The sequence below is a fragment of the Urocampus carinirostris genome, chromosome 6 (genome assembly GCF_059441175.1).
Source record: "Urocampus carinirostris isolate Australia breed hairy pipefish chromosome 6, RoL_Ucar_1.0, whole genome shotgun sequence".
Classification (NCBI taxonomy): domain Eukaryota; kingdom Metazoa; phylum Chordata; class Actinopteri; order Syngnathiformes; family Syngnathidae; genus Urocampus; species Urocampus carinirostris.
In genome coordinates this window covers 15,461,944-15,481,343 of record NC_142354.1, presented here as the reverse complement: position 1 = coordinate 15,481,343, position 19,400 = coordinate 15,461,944, and the positions used below count along the sequence as shown (strand labels likewise).

Below are 19,400 nucleotides of genomic sequence, written 5' to 3'. Positions count from 1 at the left end.
TAGCGCTGAAAAGCATATACATTATTGTATATTTTTATTTTTAGTTACTGTGAGAAATAGACTCTTACCTAAACATTGTGCTTTTTTTAGGGAAACGCTAGTGTCCGAGGGTGACCACACACAAAGTTTTGTTGTTGCATGATATTCAATGCAGCTAAAATTAAGACTGATATCTGTTGATGATAATAAATTAATGGTATATGGTGGTAAAATAGTTGTGTATAACATATACTCACAGTAATACACCAGAGCTTCCACAGACTCCTCCGCTATGCCACAAGTGACACTAGCCGAGCGAAGGAGGAGCGGTGCTAGAAATTAGGTGGACTGAACCATTTGAATGCAGTGAATTATTTCAGACACTGCATTCTTACATTATATCCACTACAAAGCATCATCTCCAAACAGAAGAGTAGTTTCAGCGACAGACTGCTGTCACAGTCTTGTTTCACGGACAGACTGAGGAGATAATTTCTTCCTCATGAGGCTCTTTAACTCCACCCGGGAGAGTAAAAGCCCACATTAAACCCCACCCCCACATTTGCATATTACCCTATTTTTATTACAGTGTGTATTTTCCGTAGCACTATTGATATACTCTATAGCAAAACGTTATATTGGGTATTTTTGTATTCCACATTTTATTATTTTATTTTTCAACACAAGGATACTGCTGGAAGTATGAGTTTCCCCATGGGGATGATTAAAGTATCTATGTATCTTCTTCACATTTTTGTTATGTTTTTTAATTTATTTCTTTTTTTATTCATATTTAAACCTATCCTGTCTTTTTATTTTAAAAAATCGTGAATATTTGGTGGTAAATGAGGTGTATGTGGGAGTGCTCGAGCACCCCCATAATAAACTGATTATGGTTACATGGTCCTAGAGTGCCATTACTAATCTCGTTATAAACAATGTTCATGACGTTGTTATCGATGACATTAAAGACAACTCTTATCATCAACAAAGACATATTTTATTGTGATAAAACTAGTTTAAGTCGTGAAAACATGTTTTAGAAATCCTTAGAAGCAAAACTATGATATGGCGAAGGAATTACTGGCAAAACCAGCTAACTAGATAGAACAAGACCTAACTTTAACGTGTTTTATTTTGGTAGATAAAAGAAAAACTTGAACATTGAATTTGCAAATGAAGTAAAAAACATACACGCGAAATCAACGCTAATAGGCGCACATTCCACATGTTTTCCTCAACGCTTTTCCCAAGTTTATTTCCCCTATCTAGTGCGACGAACTCAATTCGCCGTATCAGCCAATCACAATAAGATGCGCGTTACCCGCGAACTGTAACAACGGCCTCTGATTGGTTGAAGGCGTTTTTCCTCCAAAAAGGGGCGTCTTTTTCAAGCCATCTTGAGCGAAAATTTAGCCCAATATCCAAGGTAGAAGAATTGAATATCTTTGCACTTTCACAACTGTATGTATGTGGACCGGCATCGACGGGGAGGTTTAAATCATACCCATGGAAGCCGTTGGGTTTAAGGGCTAAATTGTGACCAGAAGGGTTGGAAAGCGGATGAAGCCGCGTCGCTTCCGAAATGACCGGCTAGCTAGGCTAACTGCTAGCATGTCCGCCGCGGTGGTACAAGCCTGAGCTGACATTTAGCGACGTGCTTTTTTTCCCTTCCCCTGCCCTCCCTTCTGTTTGTCACTAGCACCAGTGAGGACCACTATCACGGTAAGTAAGGCACACATACTATACATTCAAAGCCTAAGACAGGAAATGACCATTTTGTTGTAAAAATTGTTTATGTGTGTGGTTGGTGCCCTGTCTGACGGAAAAATGGCTATCATAGACATCGTTGTTTTTTTTATTTGCTGTCTGTGGTCGCATTAAGGACCAGCGTTCCAAACAATGAACATTGCCGTGTCGCCTGAGGTATACATACATTTAAATTCCGCATGTCAGCGCGGTACATAATGTGAGTTTTTTGCTGCTGTTCGTAAAATATAATGGTGTCGCTTGTTGCCGCTGTGCTGTCGTGAGCTCAAAATGGCTGACGGACGTGGAGCTAGTCGGGTTGGTATTTACCGCTTCTCAACCAAACTATACACAGCAACAAGGGGGGAGGGGAAAAACAATTCATATTGGGATTCGATTGGCTGTAGAGAAACATGACGGTTATACTGGCTCCCCATTGGACCAATGGGCCCATAGACGGGGTGTCTCCTTGCAAGCGGCGGTATCACGCTGGCCAAAATATTAGGCACCTTTGAACAGCAAAGCACGGGCCAATAAATAGTGATATAAACAAATCTTCATTTTATAATATTTTCTGTCATTTTTACCGCACGTTGACTGTTAGTTACAATTGAACCTGCATATTCACTGAGACTGAAGGAAGACAGTCCTCAACCTTTTGCTGTGTAGCTTTACTAATGTAATTAACATATTGTCTATCATTGTAAGAGTTTACACAGCTTTCTGTGAATTCACATTTGACAAAAAATAGTGACAGCACTTAATATTAGTACATGTTTGTATACATTTTTGTTTATATTGTTTTTAAAACAATGAATAATTGGCTCAGTTTCTTTCCCAGGGCCATTACCACCTTAAACAAGCACGCAAAACCGTGAAAAGAGTAGTAAGTATATATATATCTTGCGACTTATTCTGTAATTGTTGTTGGTGCTAAATGTTGTTGCAGTCCTTTAATTGCACAATTGTTACGATGCACTATATGTATTGCACTGTTATTACAAATTATGCCAGTCTCTAAGCACTACGTTTGAATATATTTTATTATTTATCACCACAGTCTTTTATCTTATTTTCTCTTTATTACGCGTGCACGCTGGTGTGTCATGTATAATCTTGTTGCATGCAATGTTTCACTGTTGTTCTGCTATAACAATACAATTCAATCCAATATTTTTATTTTTGCAGAGATTAGACAGTTTTGAGTGCCAGCTTCCATCCCGACACTAGATGTCTGTAAAGTAAAACTGATTGTTACCATGAAGACTAAAGAGGTTGTCTTTCAATAGGCAGGTTTTTAGGTAGTAACTTGTGTCAGGAGGAAATTGTGAGAGCCAGCAGATCTTTGGTGATGCAGCTAAAATAATCCTTGCCTGCATGTACGGTCTGATATGTACACTTTACTTATTTACAACATTTATGATCTCACTCTCCGTATGTTTAAGGTAGCTGGTTTAAGGCCCCTCATGCTGAAAGTGAAGCGTTGGGAATGTAAGACAGCTGCTAGTGGACTCAACATGGGTCGTGGCCGAGGCAGAGGGCGAGGCAGGGGAAGAGGCTCAGCAGGCCCATTGCGATCACCGTCACCCTACAGACTGCAACTTTCTCCTTCTCGAGAGACACTGACATATGCTCAGGCACAGAGGATTGTGGAGGTGGACCTAGACGGCAGGCTCCATCGCATAAACATCACCGATCCGCTGCCAGTGATCACAGAGGATGAGATGATGGCACAGGACATTGTGGAGTGCAACAGCAATAAGGAAAACAGTGTGCAAACTCAGAAGAGGAAACCGCCCAACAGCAAAGGAAAGAAGAATTGTAAAACTACCCCGCAGCAGAACAAACAAGACAGTTCGGAGCAAGAAATGGCATCTACCAATTACATACAGCTCCAAAATCCGCTTCCAGAGCCCACCTTTCGCACACTGGGCATCCTTCTCCCTGCGGAAGCCTCGCCCCTGCCTGCTGCTTATTACCGCTTCATCGAGAAGTCAAGCGAGGAGCTGGACAGGGTGGCAGAGTATGACATGGATGAAGAAGACCTGGCCTGGTTGGAGATGGTGAACCAGAAGCGAGTGTCCGACGGCCACGCGTCTGTTTCGGCGGACACCTTCGAGCTGCTTATCGATCGCCTGGAGAGGGAGTCTATCTTGGAATCTCGCCACCAGGTGCTGTCGCAGTGCGCTGTAGACGAGGACGCCTTCTGTTGTGTGTGCCTGGATGACGAGTGTTTGAACAGTAACGTCATCCTCTTTTGCGACATCTGCAACCTGGCCGTGCACCAGGAGTGCTACGGTGTGCCGTACGTCCCCGAAGGCCAGTGGCTGTGCCGCTGCTGCCTGCAGTCTCCCTCACGCCCCGTCGATTGCGTGCTGTGCCCCAACCGAGGAGGTGCCTTCAAGCAGACTAGCGACGGACGCTGGGCTCACGTGGTGTGCGCCATATGGATCCCAGAAGTGTGCTTTGCCAACACGGTCTTCCTGGAACCTGTGGAGGGAGTGAAGAACATCCCCCCTGCTCGCTGGAAGCTCACCTGCTACCTGTGCAAGCAGAAAGGCCGCGGCGCCTCCATCCAGTGCCACAAAGCCAACTGCTATCGCGCTTTTCACGTCACCTGTGCTCAAAAAGCCGGTCTCTACATGAAGATAGACCCCATCCGGGAGACTGGCATTAATGGAACCACCTTCTCCGTGAAGAAGACTGCCTTTTGCGAGCACCACTCCCCAGTGGGGTCCAGGCAGGACGGGTCTGGAGACGAGTCGGTGGAAGGGAGACTTGTAGGGGGCAGGGGCCAACGGGGGCAGCGCTCGTACAGACAGAGCTCGCCCACCCCACCTGAAAAAAATGGATCCAAGGGCCCAAAAAAGAAGACCACGAAAGGGCCCTCTAGGCGTTCCAACGTGCCTCTTCTGCTTGTGCCTCAAATTCCCTCTCACAGGTGGGAGCATTACATGTGCTTGTCCTTTATTCTGATTAAAAGGAAACACTTTTATATTGTGATGTTGGAAACTTTGTGACCCTCTGTATAGCAGGAAACGTTAACTCTTCTAATTCCAGACTAAATAGGTAATCCCTGACATGCTCACTTGGTAAATTGACAATTACCCAGCAGTAATTAAAAAAAACATGAATTTGATTTACACTTGTGGAGGTAGGTACCACGTCTCCAGGATAAAAAATGTTCCAGAGTTAAGATCTTAATCCAGAGTTTGACACAGATTTCGGCTTGGGTCGGGCCTAAAATGTCAATCATTATGTTCAGGTCAAGCCAGGCTTCTCTCTCAATCATTTTTTATTACGTTTATTTTAGCTACCCGTCATTGTTCTTTGTGTCTCAGCCTTTCTTCGAGTTCCGCACTAGATTCTTCGACGTACTGCTGATGTGGTTTATGGCCGGATTTTTAACCTTTTAAAATGACGCACGGCTTTAAAATTTACCCGTCAACTCTGACAAAAAAGTCAGTCTATGATGAAAAATTGGCGGATAACACAAAAATATAAAATAAGTAAATGTGTATACTGTCTTGTTTTACTTAGATTTTGTTAGAAAAGGCAGGCATTAATTTGTTAAAATAAATCACCTCTACTCCTCCCGAGTCCTCACAAATAAAATATGAAATTTCGGGTTTGCGTCAGGCTCGGTCCGGCAAATCAAGTTAATGGGCTGGGCTGTGCTTAAGTTACCAAGGGCCTGGGTCAAGACGGTCTGGATGTTTTGAGGATCGAGCATACCTATACTTTAGTCATGTTTGTACCTGTGCCATGCGATTTTTAAACCAGAAAACGTGTTGGTTTTGTGCTATACTGCAAGTCTGTGTACCCTGTAGCATGACAAGAACTTATGTCCGATTTATAGGCTGAACAAGATCTGCACAGGAGTAGAAGTCCAGCGAAAGAACCAGTTCATGCAGAGGCTTCACAACTTCTGGCTCCTCAAGCGACAATCACGCAACGGGATGCCATTAATCCGTCGACTTCACTCAAACACGCAGGCCCACCGGACTGCAACACAGGTGAGGAAGGAATATCGGAAAATGAAAGTAATCTTGAAGCAGATGCACATGTTTAAAGTTTTTGGTTCATGTGTGTACAGAAGGAGCCAGATGAAAAGATTTGTGCTGCCCTAGAGGAGCTGCGCTATTGGCAGAAATTAAGGCAAGACCTGGAAAGAGCCAGACTTCTGGTGGAACTCATTCGCAAGAGAGAGCGGCTAAAGAGAGAGCAGGTGGGCTATGAATGAGATATTTGGACATGTCCTCACCAGAACCTGGGAATTCAAACATTGGAATTTTTATTTTTAGATGAAAATTCAGCAGGCCGCCACAGAGCTGAAGCTGACGCCAGCACTGGTGCTATTAAGAACCACTCTGGAGCAGTTGCAGGAGAAGGATACAGCCAAAATCTTCTCTCAGCCTGTCAATCTTGCAGTGGTTGGTGTACACATAGGAATTGCAATAGATAATGTCTTTAAAACAACAATCTTCTATTTATATTTAAAAGACTCCTAATGATAGGCCATGGCTCACGTTGTCATTCAATTTCATTCACGAGGTCCCAGACTACATGGAGTTCGTATCCAAACCCATGGACCTCTCCACCATGCGAGCAAAGCTGGAGGGACACGCCTACCGATCCGTGGCCGACCTCGAGGTAGACTTTGAACTCATGATCTCTAACTGCCTCAAGTACAACTCCAAGGACACCATGTTCCACAAAACGGCCATGCAGCTGCGTGAGGTGGGCAGGGCTGTCCTCCGCCATGCCCACAGGCAGTCGCATAGCATTGGCCTGGACCCGTCCACCGGCATGCACTTGCCTGAGTCTCCCCACAAGCACGGCTTTCAGCAGTGCACCTGGGATGACGGTAAGGCACTAATTACTAGCTCAAAGTACAACGCCTCTAAATTCACACTTGGGCTTTACATTTTTTTTTCATTCAACCAGTCGACTCCCTCTTGGACCCAGACAACAGACTTCATTTAAGCACGGAAGAGCAGCTCAAGACCTTGCTGGAGAAGCTGGACGTGGTAGCGTCCATGCGGACCAGCGGAGGCCGAACCAAGCGTATTCGACTACTGAGGCGAGAAATCAACACGCTCAGGCAAAAGAACCAGCAGCAGCAAACACTTAACGGCAAGCATGAAGAAGAGGAGGATGATCTTAAAGAAAGGAAGAACATTAAAAGAAAGAGGGTGGATAATGGAGTTGAATCAGCAGGTAATGATGAAAACGGCATACCATAAATTCTGGAGTACAAGCTGCTACTTTCTTGCTATATTTTAAACAGTGCGGCTTTAAATAAAGTGCGGCTTTTTTTTTCTTCGTGGTGACTCAAAGAAAAACTTTGAGCTGCCATTTTCCACAACACATTTGCTCTAAATACAAAACACGGTGGTGACGTCTTTAAACATGTATGACACCCTTTAAGAGGAGAAATTGGTCTTTCCCAACATTATTCATATATTACATACCAAGAGCATAACTGGGTTGAACAGTGCCTTATTTAATATTTAAGAAGTACAATATTTAAACTTTATCATCCACAGATCAAGTCCTTAATTTTTACGTCCAAATTGACTAGCAGTGGAAGTTATCCATCAAAGACATTACACGTCTCCCTCCATCTAATCTGCGTTAATGTCAGGTCACTGAAGTTCAATTACTCTTCAAGGAACTATGTCAAGCAAAAAGCAATTAGTCCAGTACCATGCCAACCACAAAAAGACGACTCCTACATCGGCTTTTTGCCATATGGCACTATTCTCCAAAGTATGGTTGCCCTGGCGCTGTCGTGTAGAATAGTGTTTTTCAATTGGCAGGCCGCGACCCAAAAGTGGGTCACAGACCTGTTTTCAATGGGTTGCAGGCCTTTGCAAAAAAAATGCTAAGGAAACCCAACAAAATTTTATTTTTTGCTGTTCTGGCCTGCCGCCTGACAAAATTGCAGTCTACCGATCTCTACTCATTGCAATATGCGATATGGGGGTATTGAATCGCAGCCAAACAAGTCTAGTTCACTTTTTGGTAGACAGAAGAGCAGACAGGCTGAACAAAGATGTTGCACCATTTTATTTCATGTTTGTGCATTTTGAGTCTGTTAAAAATGGCTAGGGTGACTGATGGGAAGCATTCCGGATTTCAATAAAAATGCAACCAATCAAGCATTTAAAGGTATATTGCAGGGGTCGGGAACCTTTTTGACTCAAAGAGCCATAAAAGCAAAAAAATATTAATTTTATTTTGGGAAAGAGCCACACCATATATTATGAGACAAATTTACTAAATTGCTAAACCCGCGCCCCAGACAAAAGCTTAGTCTTCAGCACATTTATTTTTGATGATTTGATAAAAAATTATGAAAAGAGAATAATGCCAGAGCCCCTGTCCCAAATTCAACAAACAGACCACTTTAAACTTGTCTCTTTCTTGCAATTACTCAAGATCGGTTAAACTCCTTTTGACCCTTTTTTATCATACATATTGGTTTCAAAACCAGATGCAAGCATTTATTTTGTAAAAACGTCACAACATTCTGAGAATAGGGAGCCTTATGTGCTTACCTTTGGCGAGAGATGGGAAGGATGACTAAGTTCTCTTCCGGTGTTTTAGCGTATTTACAGTTCTGTGGATTCATCATAAGGTATCTGAACACTGAACACAGATTACATAGTGAACTTTTATATAAAGGATTCTTTAGCGTTGTACAGCTAAAACAAGTTTTTTTTTTCCCCATTTTTTGTGTGACACCTTGACTGTAAATTGTAGTGAAAAACGTGCCATATATATACTGCGAAGTAATCATTTGACAGTAGGTTTCGGTTTGGCTTTGCGTGTAACTTAACAGGATAGACGAGTCAAGTTTTGGACAAGATGGAGAAATTTTGCATGCAATCAAATCTGTCTCTGAGCCACAGATACTCGTAGAAAGAGCCATATATGGCTCGCGAGCCATAGGTTCCCGACCCCTGGTATATTGTGATTTGAACTCGCTTTGGTTTGGTCATTTTTTTTCTTTGTTTTTTTAACTTGAACATATTTTATCTCTGGTTTAAACTTGATCTTTTCAGTAGATAAATTTGAGAAGTGGAATTATTTTCTTGATTTGGATCGCAGCTTGTATTAAGGTAGGATGGTGGGTCTGGAGGTTGGACCAGTTAGGAACTACCAGTCTAGAAAAATAGGGTTCACATTTTACGCAACGAAGCCTTCTTTCGCGTTTGCTTTCACAGTGGTAGTGAATATGTGCTCGTCTTTGTAATCCTTATATTGAATGGACACATGATCTGAAAACATGTGATGTAAACAACTCGGTGCAGAAGCAAAAAAACGATGCAGTTGGAAACTGTAGTGTGTGCAGGGGTATGACATCGTTGGGGTTCTACAGCCAATGTCGGCAATTTCCCACACAGTGGCACCAGATGTGCTCTGGGCTTAAAATGTAAGAAGTGGCTGTTTAAGCCTGCGGCTTTAATATCGTTGCAGCTCGTTCAAAGATAAATATGAGTTTCATGCGGAAATTCGAGTATGCGGCTTTTAATCAGAGCGCTTTGTAGCCCGGAATTTATGGTAAGTCCAAAAAGCTTGCAGCAAATGATCTCCCCTTGAACCACTGATGTAGTTCATCTTTCCTCATCCAGATGAGTCCCCTCCTGTGTTAGAACTCACATGCCCGGCATCGTCGCCGCTACCAGGTGACGCTCCACTGGAACCGCCCATTCTTGGTATAGTGACCGTTGGCAGGCGGCTGCCTGGCCGCCCTTACAAGCGTCAGAAACCGTCACGGAACGGCAGCAAAGGCCAAGGAGATGACGAAGCCGAGGAGGGCGAAACACCGACCTCCCAATCGGAAGTTGTGCACGAGGGAACGCCGCTGGGAACGCCGCCAGATCTTTCTGCGCTAGGTGTCGGTCGACGCACGTCCGTCCTATTCAAGAAGGCCAAAAATGGAGCTAGGGCTGGCAAAAAGAAACGGACACCTCAGCACAATGGCAAAACTGAGGAGGATCCGATTGACGGCTTGGACAGCGTCAGTGGGTATTCGCCCCATGCCAACATCACAAGCTTACCGCCTGGCCCTACTTTGCCCTCTTCCCGCCACCTGAGGTCACAAGGGCACAGCTCAGACAGCGAGATCGACAAGCACTCGGGTGAGGGAGGTGAGCTACTATTTGTTTGAGCCTTGTTGGTTCCTCAAATAGGTGGTTTTGTTTGTATTTTTAAAGTGTGTATAGCTTGTCAACATTGAATTAGGAAGGCATGCCCATCATGAGTAGACTTTTACTATGGTTCAAAAGTTTGGGTCGCTAATAAATATTCTTAGCGTTTCCCATAGACATTTGCAAAACCCTGGTGAGCAGTGTAGGAGGCTAAGAGCATGGTCTCCCGGAAGAAAATCTACATTTTAAATTCAAATGGATCAGTCATTGCATTTTTAAAGCAAAATCATGAAGGTTGAGCTGTGATGAATGTGCGCCCTTGTAAACTATTGAATCACGAATACACTAGTTTTTAAAGGCAATGACACAACAAACAAGTCCCCTCCAAAGAATGCTAAACGAGACAGGAGTTTAATGCAAAAAAATAATAATCAGATCATCATCTAATTAGACTAGAAAATAACTAGTAACGCTCTGATGCTGATTCTACTAAATACCAAATAAGTTTAAACTGTAATTATATGGAATACTTATCAGTGATTTGGTAAATTGCTGTATTCAATATCAATACCGGGCTGCTTTTGTCCGAGCGGGTTTGCAGCCTTTGTCAGAGTCTGCCACTTTAGCACAGGGGGAGATTCAGGCTGACCAATATACCTTCTGACACATAGCACAAATACACACCATTGCGTTTGCAATCAATGATGAAAAATTTTGATTAACTTCTCTTATATTATATATATTTCTATCCATCTACCCCGGTCATATCCCCTCGAGAGGGGTGATCCACAACAAGACAAACACTAAAAAAGAAAAGAAAGGAAAAAAGCAGCAAAAATTTGACCATGGCCAACCCAAATGCCCAAATAAGTTTAGGACCTCGGCACCAGAGTTGGTCATGCTTTCATAAAACAAGTTTATGAGACTCTTGCGAGACCAATTAAACACTGGCGGACTAGATCCTTCCTTTGTATAGAAACCACTGCCTTGTTTTTAAGAAAGAGCAGTTTTTTTTTTCCAATAAGGATTACATTAAATTGATCAGACATGCACCTCATACTTTGTAACGTGGTAAACGACTATTTTAGCCACAAATGGAGCCAGTTTAGGGGGTTAATTCCATAGATACTACAGAGACAAATCAATATTTTTTCCTGATTACAAACAATTTGAACAGAATAGAAAAATGGCAGCACGGCAGCGCAGTGTTTAGCACTTGCACGCTACAGTACTGAGGGTTGTGAGATCAAACCTCCCTGTGTGGAGTTTGCATGTTCTTCCCGTGCTTGCGTGGGTTTCCTCCCACATTCCAAAAACATGCATGTCAGGTTAATTGGCCGGTCCAAATTGTCCCTAGGTGTGAATGAGCGAGTTGTCTGTCTCTGTGTGCTCTGCGACTGGCTGGCAACCAGTTCAGGGTGTCCCCAGCCCACTGCCCGAAGATGGTTGAGGTGGGCTCCAGCACCCCAGCGACCTCACTAAGTGGTGCAGATAATGGATGGATAATGTAGAAAGATGGCCCATGCCACCAATCAATGAATTTAAGATGGCATTATTCATGTAGGCTAAGTATAAGGGCAAATAGTTTTGAAAATGTACTACTACAATGGGTAGATGCAAAAAATTGGTGGAAGACCCCACTTTTGTCTTTTTACCAATTGCCATAGTGCATAACGTTAACTTGTCTTAATTTTACAAAGTTGTTTAGCAATGAATGTACTTCAGTTACAGGAAATTGTAAAATAAAACAATTATTTTTTTGGCGTTATTTGATTGCTGCCTGCCCACCTATTGTTTTTAAATATAGCTCCGAGCCAAATAACAGTTTGACCTATCGTGATTAGATACGCCCAAAACTAAAATCTTAAAACGTAGGGGGTTTAACTGCAAAATACTTTCCTTTTAAGCACTTGTTCTACATCTTTTTCTCACATTCAGATCCAACAAATGGAAAACACAGCTCAGAGGACCAAGACGAAGACCCAAATTTCAAGTGAGTGGATAATTTCTCATGGCAACCATTGACGAGGAATTTAACCATCCACTCTTTTCTCTGCATGCGTCTAGCTGCTTGGCAACGCCTCCCAAACGCAGCCGAGGCAAACCGGCTCTGGTTAAGGATCCCATCAATGACGACATAGACATCTGCGAATCGGGTTTGTCAGAAAACATGACAGCTTGTAAAGGCAAAAAAAAGATTTATAACCCTAGATCAGGGGTAGGCAAACTGTGCGTGGGCCGCTTTGAGTTCCAAATTTGGGCAGGGGCCTGGAGACGTGCAGTTTTTTTTTTCCATTTGTGCTGATGAACAAATGTACATGTTTTATTTTTAATATTCGTTTTTAAACGGATTTGCTTTTTAACATTGGTTTTGAAACGCTAAGAATTACATCAAAATTATATACCTGGCTTTTTTCCCATATAAGAAGCACTTTAAGCATAATTAAAGTTAAATGCTACTTAGGACGATAACCATTTATGAATGAATATTTTAGTTGTAAAACAGCATTTCATGATTATAGTTCATGTTCCACGAAATGTTTCCGTTATTTTCTGTTGTATTAATTTAATACGCATTATAGTCTGGTGTGCCTCAGATTAATATATCGCTTATGAACCCTTTAAAATTCTACTCTCTTACGCCATCTTGTGACTAAAATCTAAATTGCAATCTTTGTCAAGGTCCTATTGTTGCATTTGCAAGAATTGTGAAATTCTTAGCCACGTTTGAATAAACTCTTCCTTATTTATCTATTCAGGGGTTTGGGTTGGAATATGGACTGGATTTGAAACAGCACTTTTCTTAGTTTCACCATTTTCATCACCGGCTAAAAGAAAACTGAGGACGCAGGCAAAATCACTCTCGCTCGCCTCTTCTTTAAGCTTTAGCCCAACAATTTTGAATGGAGTGCGCTGGAGATACAGTATAGTATGTTTACACACGAACTGAGAAGAGGAAGCCGGATTTCTTCTCTGGCGTGGATGCTGGGTGACCTCACAGCGCAACGCGCTGGAAAGAAGCACCACAGTACTGTCCTCTACTCGTAAAAAGGTGCACACCATACAAAATCTAACTTACAGCAATGTCCGGATATTTTTAGACATTCCCAAAAAAACGTTCGTATGTCCCGAATGTTTGTAAGTAGGAGAGCGTCTGTATCTGATGATACAGACTTTTCATCTATTCATTTCTTTCTGGACAACCTTATTTTCTCCATTCTTTAACATTCGTTTCTGGCACCATAATTAAAAATAATGTGATTATGAAATCAAATCAAATACCCTTTCATACGTTTCCTGTATCACTGGTGGTCCAGTGGTTATGTATCAGCTCTCTTTTCGCTGCTTCCCAAGTTTGATCCCCGTTTCATACAAAGTTTTGCGATTTTGATCAGCGATGTTTTTTGATTAATTGCACACACACACACACACACACACACACACAGGGTTATTAGGCGCACTTGCAAATCTGGCAATTTGCGCCTTTTACTCCAGAAAATACTAATTCCAATTCCTTCAGTCATCACTAGAAACTGACTTAGAGGATTTCTCATTAATGTTTCCATTTTCAAAGAAAAAAAAACAATTCAAGAGTTGTTTGCATGTTTTTGACAGGCAAGACGACACTCCTTTGTCCAGACAGCGAGACGGAGTTGGCCCCTCTTGATCTGGTGTGGGCCAAATGCAGAGGATATCCATCATACCCAGCCATGGTAGGCAAGAAACGGACAAGGCGTCAGGGGCCTCGCTTCCGCTGCAAAACTGAAAGAGCGATTGTTCATAAATATCCCTCACTGTGACAGATCGTTGACCCAGAAATGCCGCAGGAAGGACTCCTCCACAACGGCATTCCCATCCCGGTGCCTCCCGTGGAGGTGCTCAAGCTGGGAGAGTGGAGGCGAACAGAGGCTGGACAAAAGCTCTTCCTGGTTCTCTTTTTCGACACCAAAAGGACCTGGTAAGATTTTGGAATGGTTCGACACGAGACGTTGGCTTCGACGCCGATGTTTTGAGTTAAGATTTGAAATATTATGGCACGGAACCTATTAACTGCCTGGGTTGTCAGGGAACCACTCCCTGTGGTGTAGAGGTAAGATCTTAGGCCCAAAACCCCCCAGAAATTTGGATCGGGCCTCAAACATCAATCATTATGTTCAGGTTCGTACAGGGCCAGACTTCTTTTTCACTGACATCAAGCTAACGGCTGTAACGACAGTTAAGTCTGTTTAGACATGCGTCAGGGTCAAAACGATGACAAGATGAAATAAGACTCTTGAGTTACAAACTTATTTTTTAAGAAAATTCAGCAAATCGGACAAGGCAAAAATACTCTAAGATTGCTATGAAATCGTTCCACGGACTGGAGCGTGAGCATCTTTCTTACACAGTTTCATGGATTTTGATTGGAGGATAGAATAAACCCCGTTCACGTGGAGTATTCTGATTGCATTTAAATATGATTCCTGTCCAAACCAGTGTATAATGTTGGTCGCTAGATGGTGTGCGAGTACAATAAATAAGTAATAAGGATAGTGGAACTTTATAAACACGAAGCCTCTCTGAGAAGAAAAGCAAGCTCTCGGCTTGGAATTTGAGGGTGTCAAGGTCATCTTGATTAGCTAGCTAGCAGGCCTCATAGTGGCTTTCATGTTGTAGCTTTTTAATCAGGGGCACGTTCTTTTGGAGACGAACTCTTTTGTCTTGGAAAACGTTTGATTGAAGGTGTTTGCAAAAAGCCACACACTTATTGAGCACTATAGAAATATCAGAATATAAGAAGAGTATACAGGTATATCTTGGATATAAGAGTATGGCAGCCACTCCAGCAGCTCCCGTGTTATTTTCGATTGTTCTCGATTGTTCTCAGCTCAGGGATGCTGCTGGAAATGTGAATTTCCCTTCGGGGATGAACAAAGTATCTATCTATCTATCTATCTATCTATAGAATAGTATAAAAGGGACATTTAGAACAAAATTTAAATATGTTTGTGAATATAATGGCAACATTCATCTGCAATTAACCACTAAATGGCGATTGAATTCTTGTCACTCACGAACCAATGAAGAACGACGCAAAGGTGAAAACTATTGTTTCGAAATGTTTGCCCCCCTTAGAACTTTGACCTTTTGCCACATTTCAGACTTCAAACATAAAGATATAAAACTGTCATTTCTTGTGAAGCATCAACAATAAGTAGGACACAGTCATGAAGTGGAACACTCTTTATTGGATATTTTAAACTTTTTTAACAAATAAAAAACGAAAAAGTGGGTGTGTAAAATGATTCAGCCCCATTGAGTTAATACTTTGTAGCGCCACCTTTTGCTGCGATGACAGCTGCAAGCCGCTCGGGGTATGTCTCTATCAGTTTTGCACATCGAGAAACTGATATTTTTGCCCATTCCTCCTTGCAAAACTGCTCAAACTCAGTAAGGGTGGATGGAAAGTGTTTGAACAGTTTTCAGTTCTCTCCACAGATTCTCAATTGGATTAAGGTCTGGACTTTGACTAACACCTTGATATATTTTTGGTGAACCATTCCATTGTAGCTTTTGCCTTATGTTTTGTATCGTTGTCTTGTTGGAAGACAAATCCGTCCCAGTCTCAGGTCTTTTGCGGACTCCATCGGGTTTTCTTCCAGAATGGTCCTGTATTTGGCTCCATCCATCTTCCCATCAATTTTAACCATCTTCCCTTTCTGCTGAAGAAAAGCAGGCCCAAACCATGATGCTGCCACTACCATGTTTGACTGTGGGGATGATAGGTTGGGGGTGATGAGCTGTGCTGCTTTTACGCCAAACATAACATCTTGCATTGTTGCCAAAAAGTTCGATTTTTGCTCTCATCTGACCAGAGCACCTTCTTTCACATGTTTGGTGTGTCTCCCAGGTGTCTTGTGGTGAACTTTAAACGACACTTTTTTGAAATCTTCCATAAAGGCCAGATTTGTACAGTATAGGACTAATTGTTGTCCTATGGGACAGACTCTCTCACCTAAGCTGTAGACCTCTGCAGTTCATCCAGAGTGATCATGGGCCTCTTGGCTGTATCTCAATCTTGGTAGAGTTGCAGTGGTCTGATACTCCTTCCATTTCAATATCATTGCTTGCACAGTTCCCCTTGGGATGTTTAAAGCTTGGGAAATCTTTTTTGTATCCAAATCCAGTTTTAAACTTCTCTACAACAGTATCTCGGACCTGCGGAAACTTGATTACACACCTGTGGATTCCATTTATCATCGTTAGTCATTTACATCAACATTGAATCATTCAGAGATCCTCACTGAACTTCTGGACAGGGTTTGCTGCTCTGAAAGTAAAGGGGCTGAATCATTTTGCACTCCCACTTTTTCATTTTTTATTTGTTAAAAAAGTTTAAAATATCCAACGAAGTGTGTTCCACTTCATTATTGTGTTCCACTTATTGTTGATGCTTCACAAGAAATGACAGTTTTATAACTTGATGTTTGAAGTCTGAAATGTGGCAAAAGTTCAAGGGGGCCAAATAGTTTCGCAAGTCACTGTACATCGTGCTATCCACATTGCCACGGGTCTTCATTCAATTTCAGGCAGTGGCTTCCTCGAGATAAACTACTGCCCATGGGGATGGATGACACAGTGGACAAACTCCGTCTGATGGAAGGAAAGAAACCGAGCGTCCGCAAGTCTGTTCACACGGCATACGACCGGGCCATGATGCACTTGAACCGCATTCGAGGCAACCTCAACTTCACACCCACCTCAAATTTCATCTGATTTTTTAACCTCAAACCGTATTCAAACTTTGTTCTGGATGCTCTTATGGTGAAGGGTAAGTAGCGGAGAAGAATAGGGAGATGTTTACCACAAGAACCAGAGTTTGAGTTTATTTTATGTGTTTTTGTTGCGTGTGGTTTCATTTTTTTTTTTTACATTTTGGCCAAAGCTATTGAAGACTTGTAAATATTGAACCCTCAAAAGGGAAATATGTATTTAGATTTTGAAAGTTTCACATGGTACTCGCATCACGGCTGGACTAAATGTCTGCATTTATATAGTGCTTTTCAAGTCAATGAAGACCTCCCAAAGCATTTTACAATGTGCTTCACACTTTTTCCGTTTTGCACACCAACTAACCAAAAGCAGCATCAGCCATGCAAGGCAACTACCTGTTATCAGGGGAATTAGGGATTCAATGTCTTGCCCAAGGACCCTTCGACATATAACACGGAGGCGCCGGGAATCGAACCTCTTAATCGAAATTTTTCTTTATAGGATATATTATCAATAACAAAACATGTACTAAATCATTTCATACATAGTCATTTCAGATGTTTTGCAGGGGATCCTTGCAAAACACATGAAATATAGATTAAAATATTCATATCTACAGTTGTAGCTTTTTACACCTTGAACCAATTTAAAGTCGAACAACACAGAACACCTTAAAATGCAAAGCTATAATCTCATCTCATTAGCTGCACCACTTAGGGTCGCGGGGGTTCTGGGGCCCAGCTATCATCAGGCAGTGGGCATGGGGACACCCTGAACTGGTTGCCAGCTAATCGCAGGGCACACAGGGACAACTCGCTTGCTCATTCACTTCTAGGGACAATTTGGACCGGCCCTTCACTGCTACAACTAAATGATAAAATGCAAAAAAATTAACTACAATTCTATTTGAACCGATTTAGACGCAAATCCTCTGAAAAACACATAAAAACATAAATTAAGTGAAAGAAAAAGCAAAGGATCAGCAGTCTCTAAGATTGCTCCAGAGCAGACTGCTTTCAATCAATGTCATCAATTAGTCCAAATTTGGCTCATTTTTCTATTTTCACACAAAAAGTACATTCTTTTGTTGTCTTCTGTATTGACTTCCATTATTTCCCAACACCTATAGAGCCCTTTCTGCGTTTGTAAGCAAGTGTGACGTAGCTATGCTTCGCGTACATAGTTGAGGTAGACTGGCAGAATTCATGTCAGTTTATAGCAGCTCATTGACACAAAATATCTTGATCATAGATTGGGACAGCTCCAAATGGCACTAAATATGTTCTTATAGAAAAATAGTGACTTTATTTTAACTTCAACAAAAACAATTGGCCATGATAGAAGTGTACGAACCCTGTCCTATGTATGGGAAACACTGACATTAGTCTTCACTAGTCCCTGATGGATTTTTATCAACTTTCAGGCATGATGAGGTAAACAACTTTGGTCTATCTGATCATGAAATGGACTTTGCGTTTACTTTCGGTTTTCTCCATTCTCTAACATTTGTCTTTGGTACCATGAGTAAAAATAGTGTGAAAATAACTTTCCTTCTATTATCCATAACACTGCTGGTGTAGTAGTTAGGATTCAGCGCTCTCGCCGCCGTGACCCGGGTTCGATTCCCATTGCATACTATTTTTTGCGATACTGCTCAATCATAGCACAAATAGTAATATACAGTATGTAGCAATGTGCATCCATATTTTGAGTCCTTTTTAAGATACATGTACACGGTATATCCCAGTATATAATAGGCACTTTCAAATTTCTGGCCAACTTGTGGTTTTTAGGTGCGCCCTATAATTTGGAAATTACGGTAAATTTAGCATACTGAGATTCTAAATCCCTGCATGTTTTAAGCTTCATCTTTTAAAATGTATAAGTTTTATTACCAAACAACTAGTATTCCCAATGTCCATCCGATTATTTGCTCGAGTTCCCTAGACCATGACAATTTTTGTGAAAGGGAGGCACCGCAGCCTCTCTTGAGTCCAGCCAGGATGCGATATACTTGACCTGGGACTTGTAGTCCTTTACTTAAGTTTTTCCATATTGCGAAAGTGTTCGTGGCGTACCCGGAAGTGCATACAAAGACTACTGCGGTGGAGCGACTTTTAAAAGCACATACGGCTCTCCAGTGTGTGTGTGGCACATGTCGTGCAACTATGATTTCTAAATATAGTATAACAAAAACGGTGCATGTGTATAGTTTTGTATATATGTAAATGTCTGTTTATACCGACCGACAGGAAGTAATTTAAAAAGGAATGCGGTTTTCGGATTGTAATTTATAAAAACAAAGTAGAAATTGCAATTATTCTAAAGCGAAGACAGTCGCATAGAAGAAACGATTTCTCTCGCGTAGCCGTCACCACGCACCCAAAAGGTTTTCTTTTGTATATCGGACCAAAAAAAAAAGGGAAATGGTGCGATTGGCGCCATCCTGAGGTTCTTTTCACTGCCTGCGAGCGGGAATATTTTCTCACGCTACAATAAAAGCAGTTTGAATCAACAGCATACTTTGTCTTGGAGTTTTCTTTTTAATAGGGATGAAGACTAAAATAGATATAGTTTATTCATCCCCGTAGGGAATTTCACACTTCCAGCAATATCCTTGTCTTGAAAAATAAAATAATACAATAAAAGATATAGAATACAAAAATACCCGATATAACGTTTTGCTATAGAGTATTTAAATAGTGCTACGAAAATATTCACTATAAGAATAGGGTAATATGCAAATGTGGGGGTGTGGTT

The 19,400-nt window shown here is 41.8% G+C and overlaps 2 protein-coding genes across 8 annotated transcripts in view; one reads left to right on the top strand and one right to left on the bottom strand.

Annotated features, from left to right (window-relative positions):
- The window catches only part of mon1bb (MON1 secretory trafficking family member Bb), a 37,257-nt gene that overhangs the window by 1,732 nt on the left and 16,125 nt on the right, over window positions 1-19,400 (bottom strand). Inside the window, exon 7 of one of the 2 annotated variants that reach the window (XR_015850710.1) lies at window positions 9,497-9,655. The exons of the other annotated variant lie outside the window; for it this stretch is intronic. The gene's annotated coding sequence lies outside the window, so the exon portion shown is untranslated. Of the gene's footprint in view, window positions 1-9,496; window positions 9,656-19,400 lie in introns of those variants that run through there. 2 annotated transcript variants of the gene reach the window in all.
- brpf3a (bromodomain and PHD finger containing, 3a) lies at window positions 1,371-19,160 on the top strand. Of its 6 annotated transcripts, XM_088338034.1 has the most exons (15): window positions 1,371-1,704; window positions 2,570-2,614; window positions 3,174-4,669; window positions 5,588-5,744; window positions 5,825-5,956; window positions 6,033-6,161; window positions 6,283-6,381; window positions 6,460-6,595; window positions 6,676-6,948; window positions 9,369-9,887; window positions 11,826-11,880; window positions 11,955-12,043; window positions 13,503-13,600; window positions 13,691-13,845; window positions 16,457-19,160. In XM_088338034.1, exons 3-15 carry the CDS (start codon window positions 3,195-3,197, stop codon window positions 16,641-16,643), a joined length of 3,504 nt encoding a protein of 1,167 aa, XP_088194160.1. In that variant the 5' UTR covers window positions 1,371-1,704; window positions 2,570-2,614; window positions 3,174-3,194; the 3' UTR covers window positions 16,644-19,160. The 6 variants fall into 6 exon arrangements, with proteins under 6 accessions (XP_088194160.1, XP_088194157.1, XP_088194159.1 ...); XM_088338031.1 differs by having other exon boundaries at window positions 3,178-4,669; window positions 6,283-6,595; XM_088338033.1 differs by having other exon boundaries at window positions 6,283-6,595; window positions 9,369-9,878.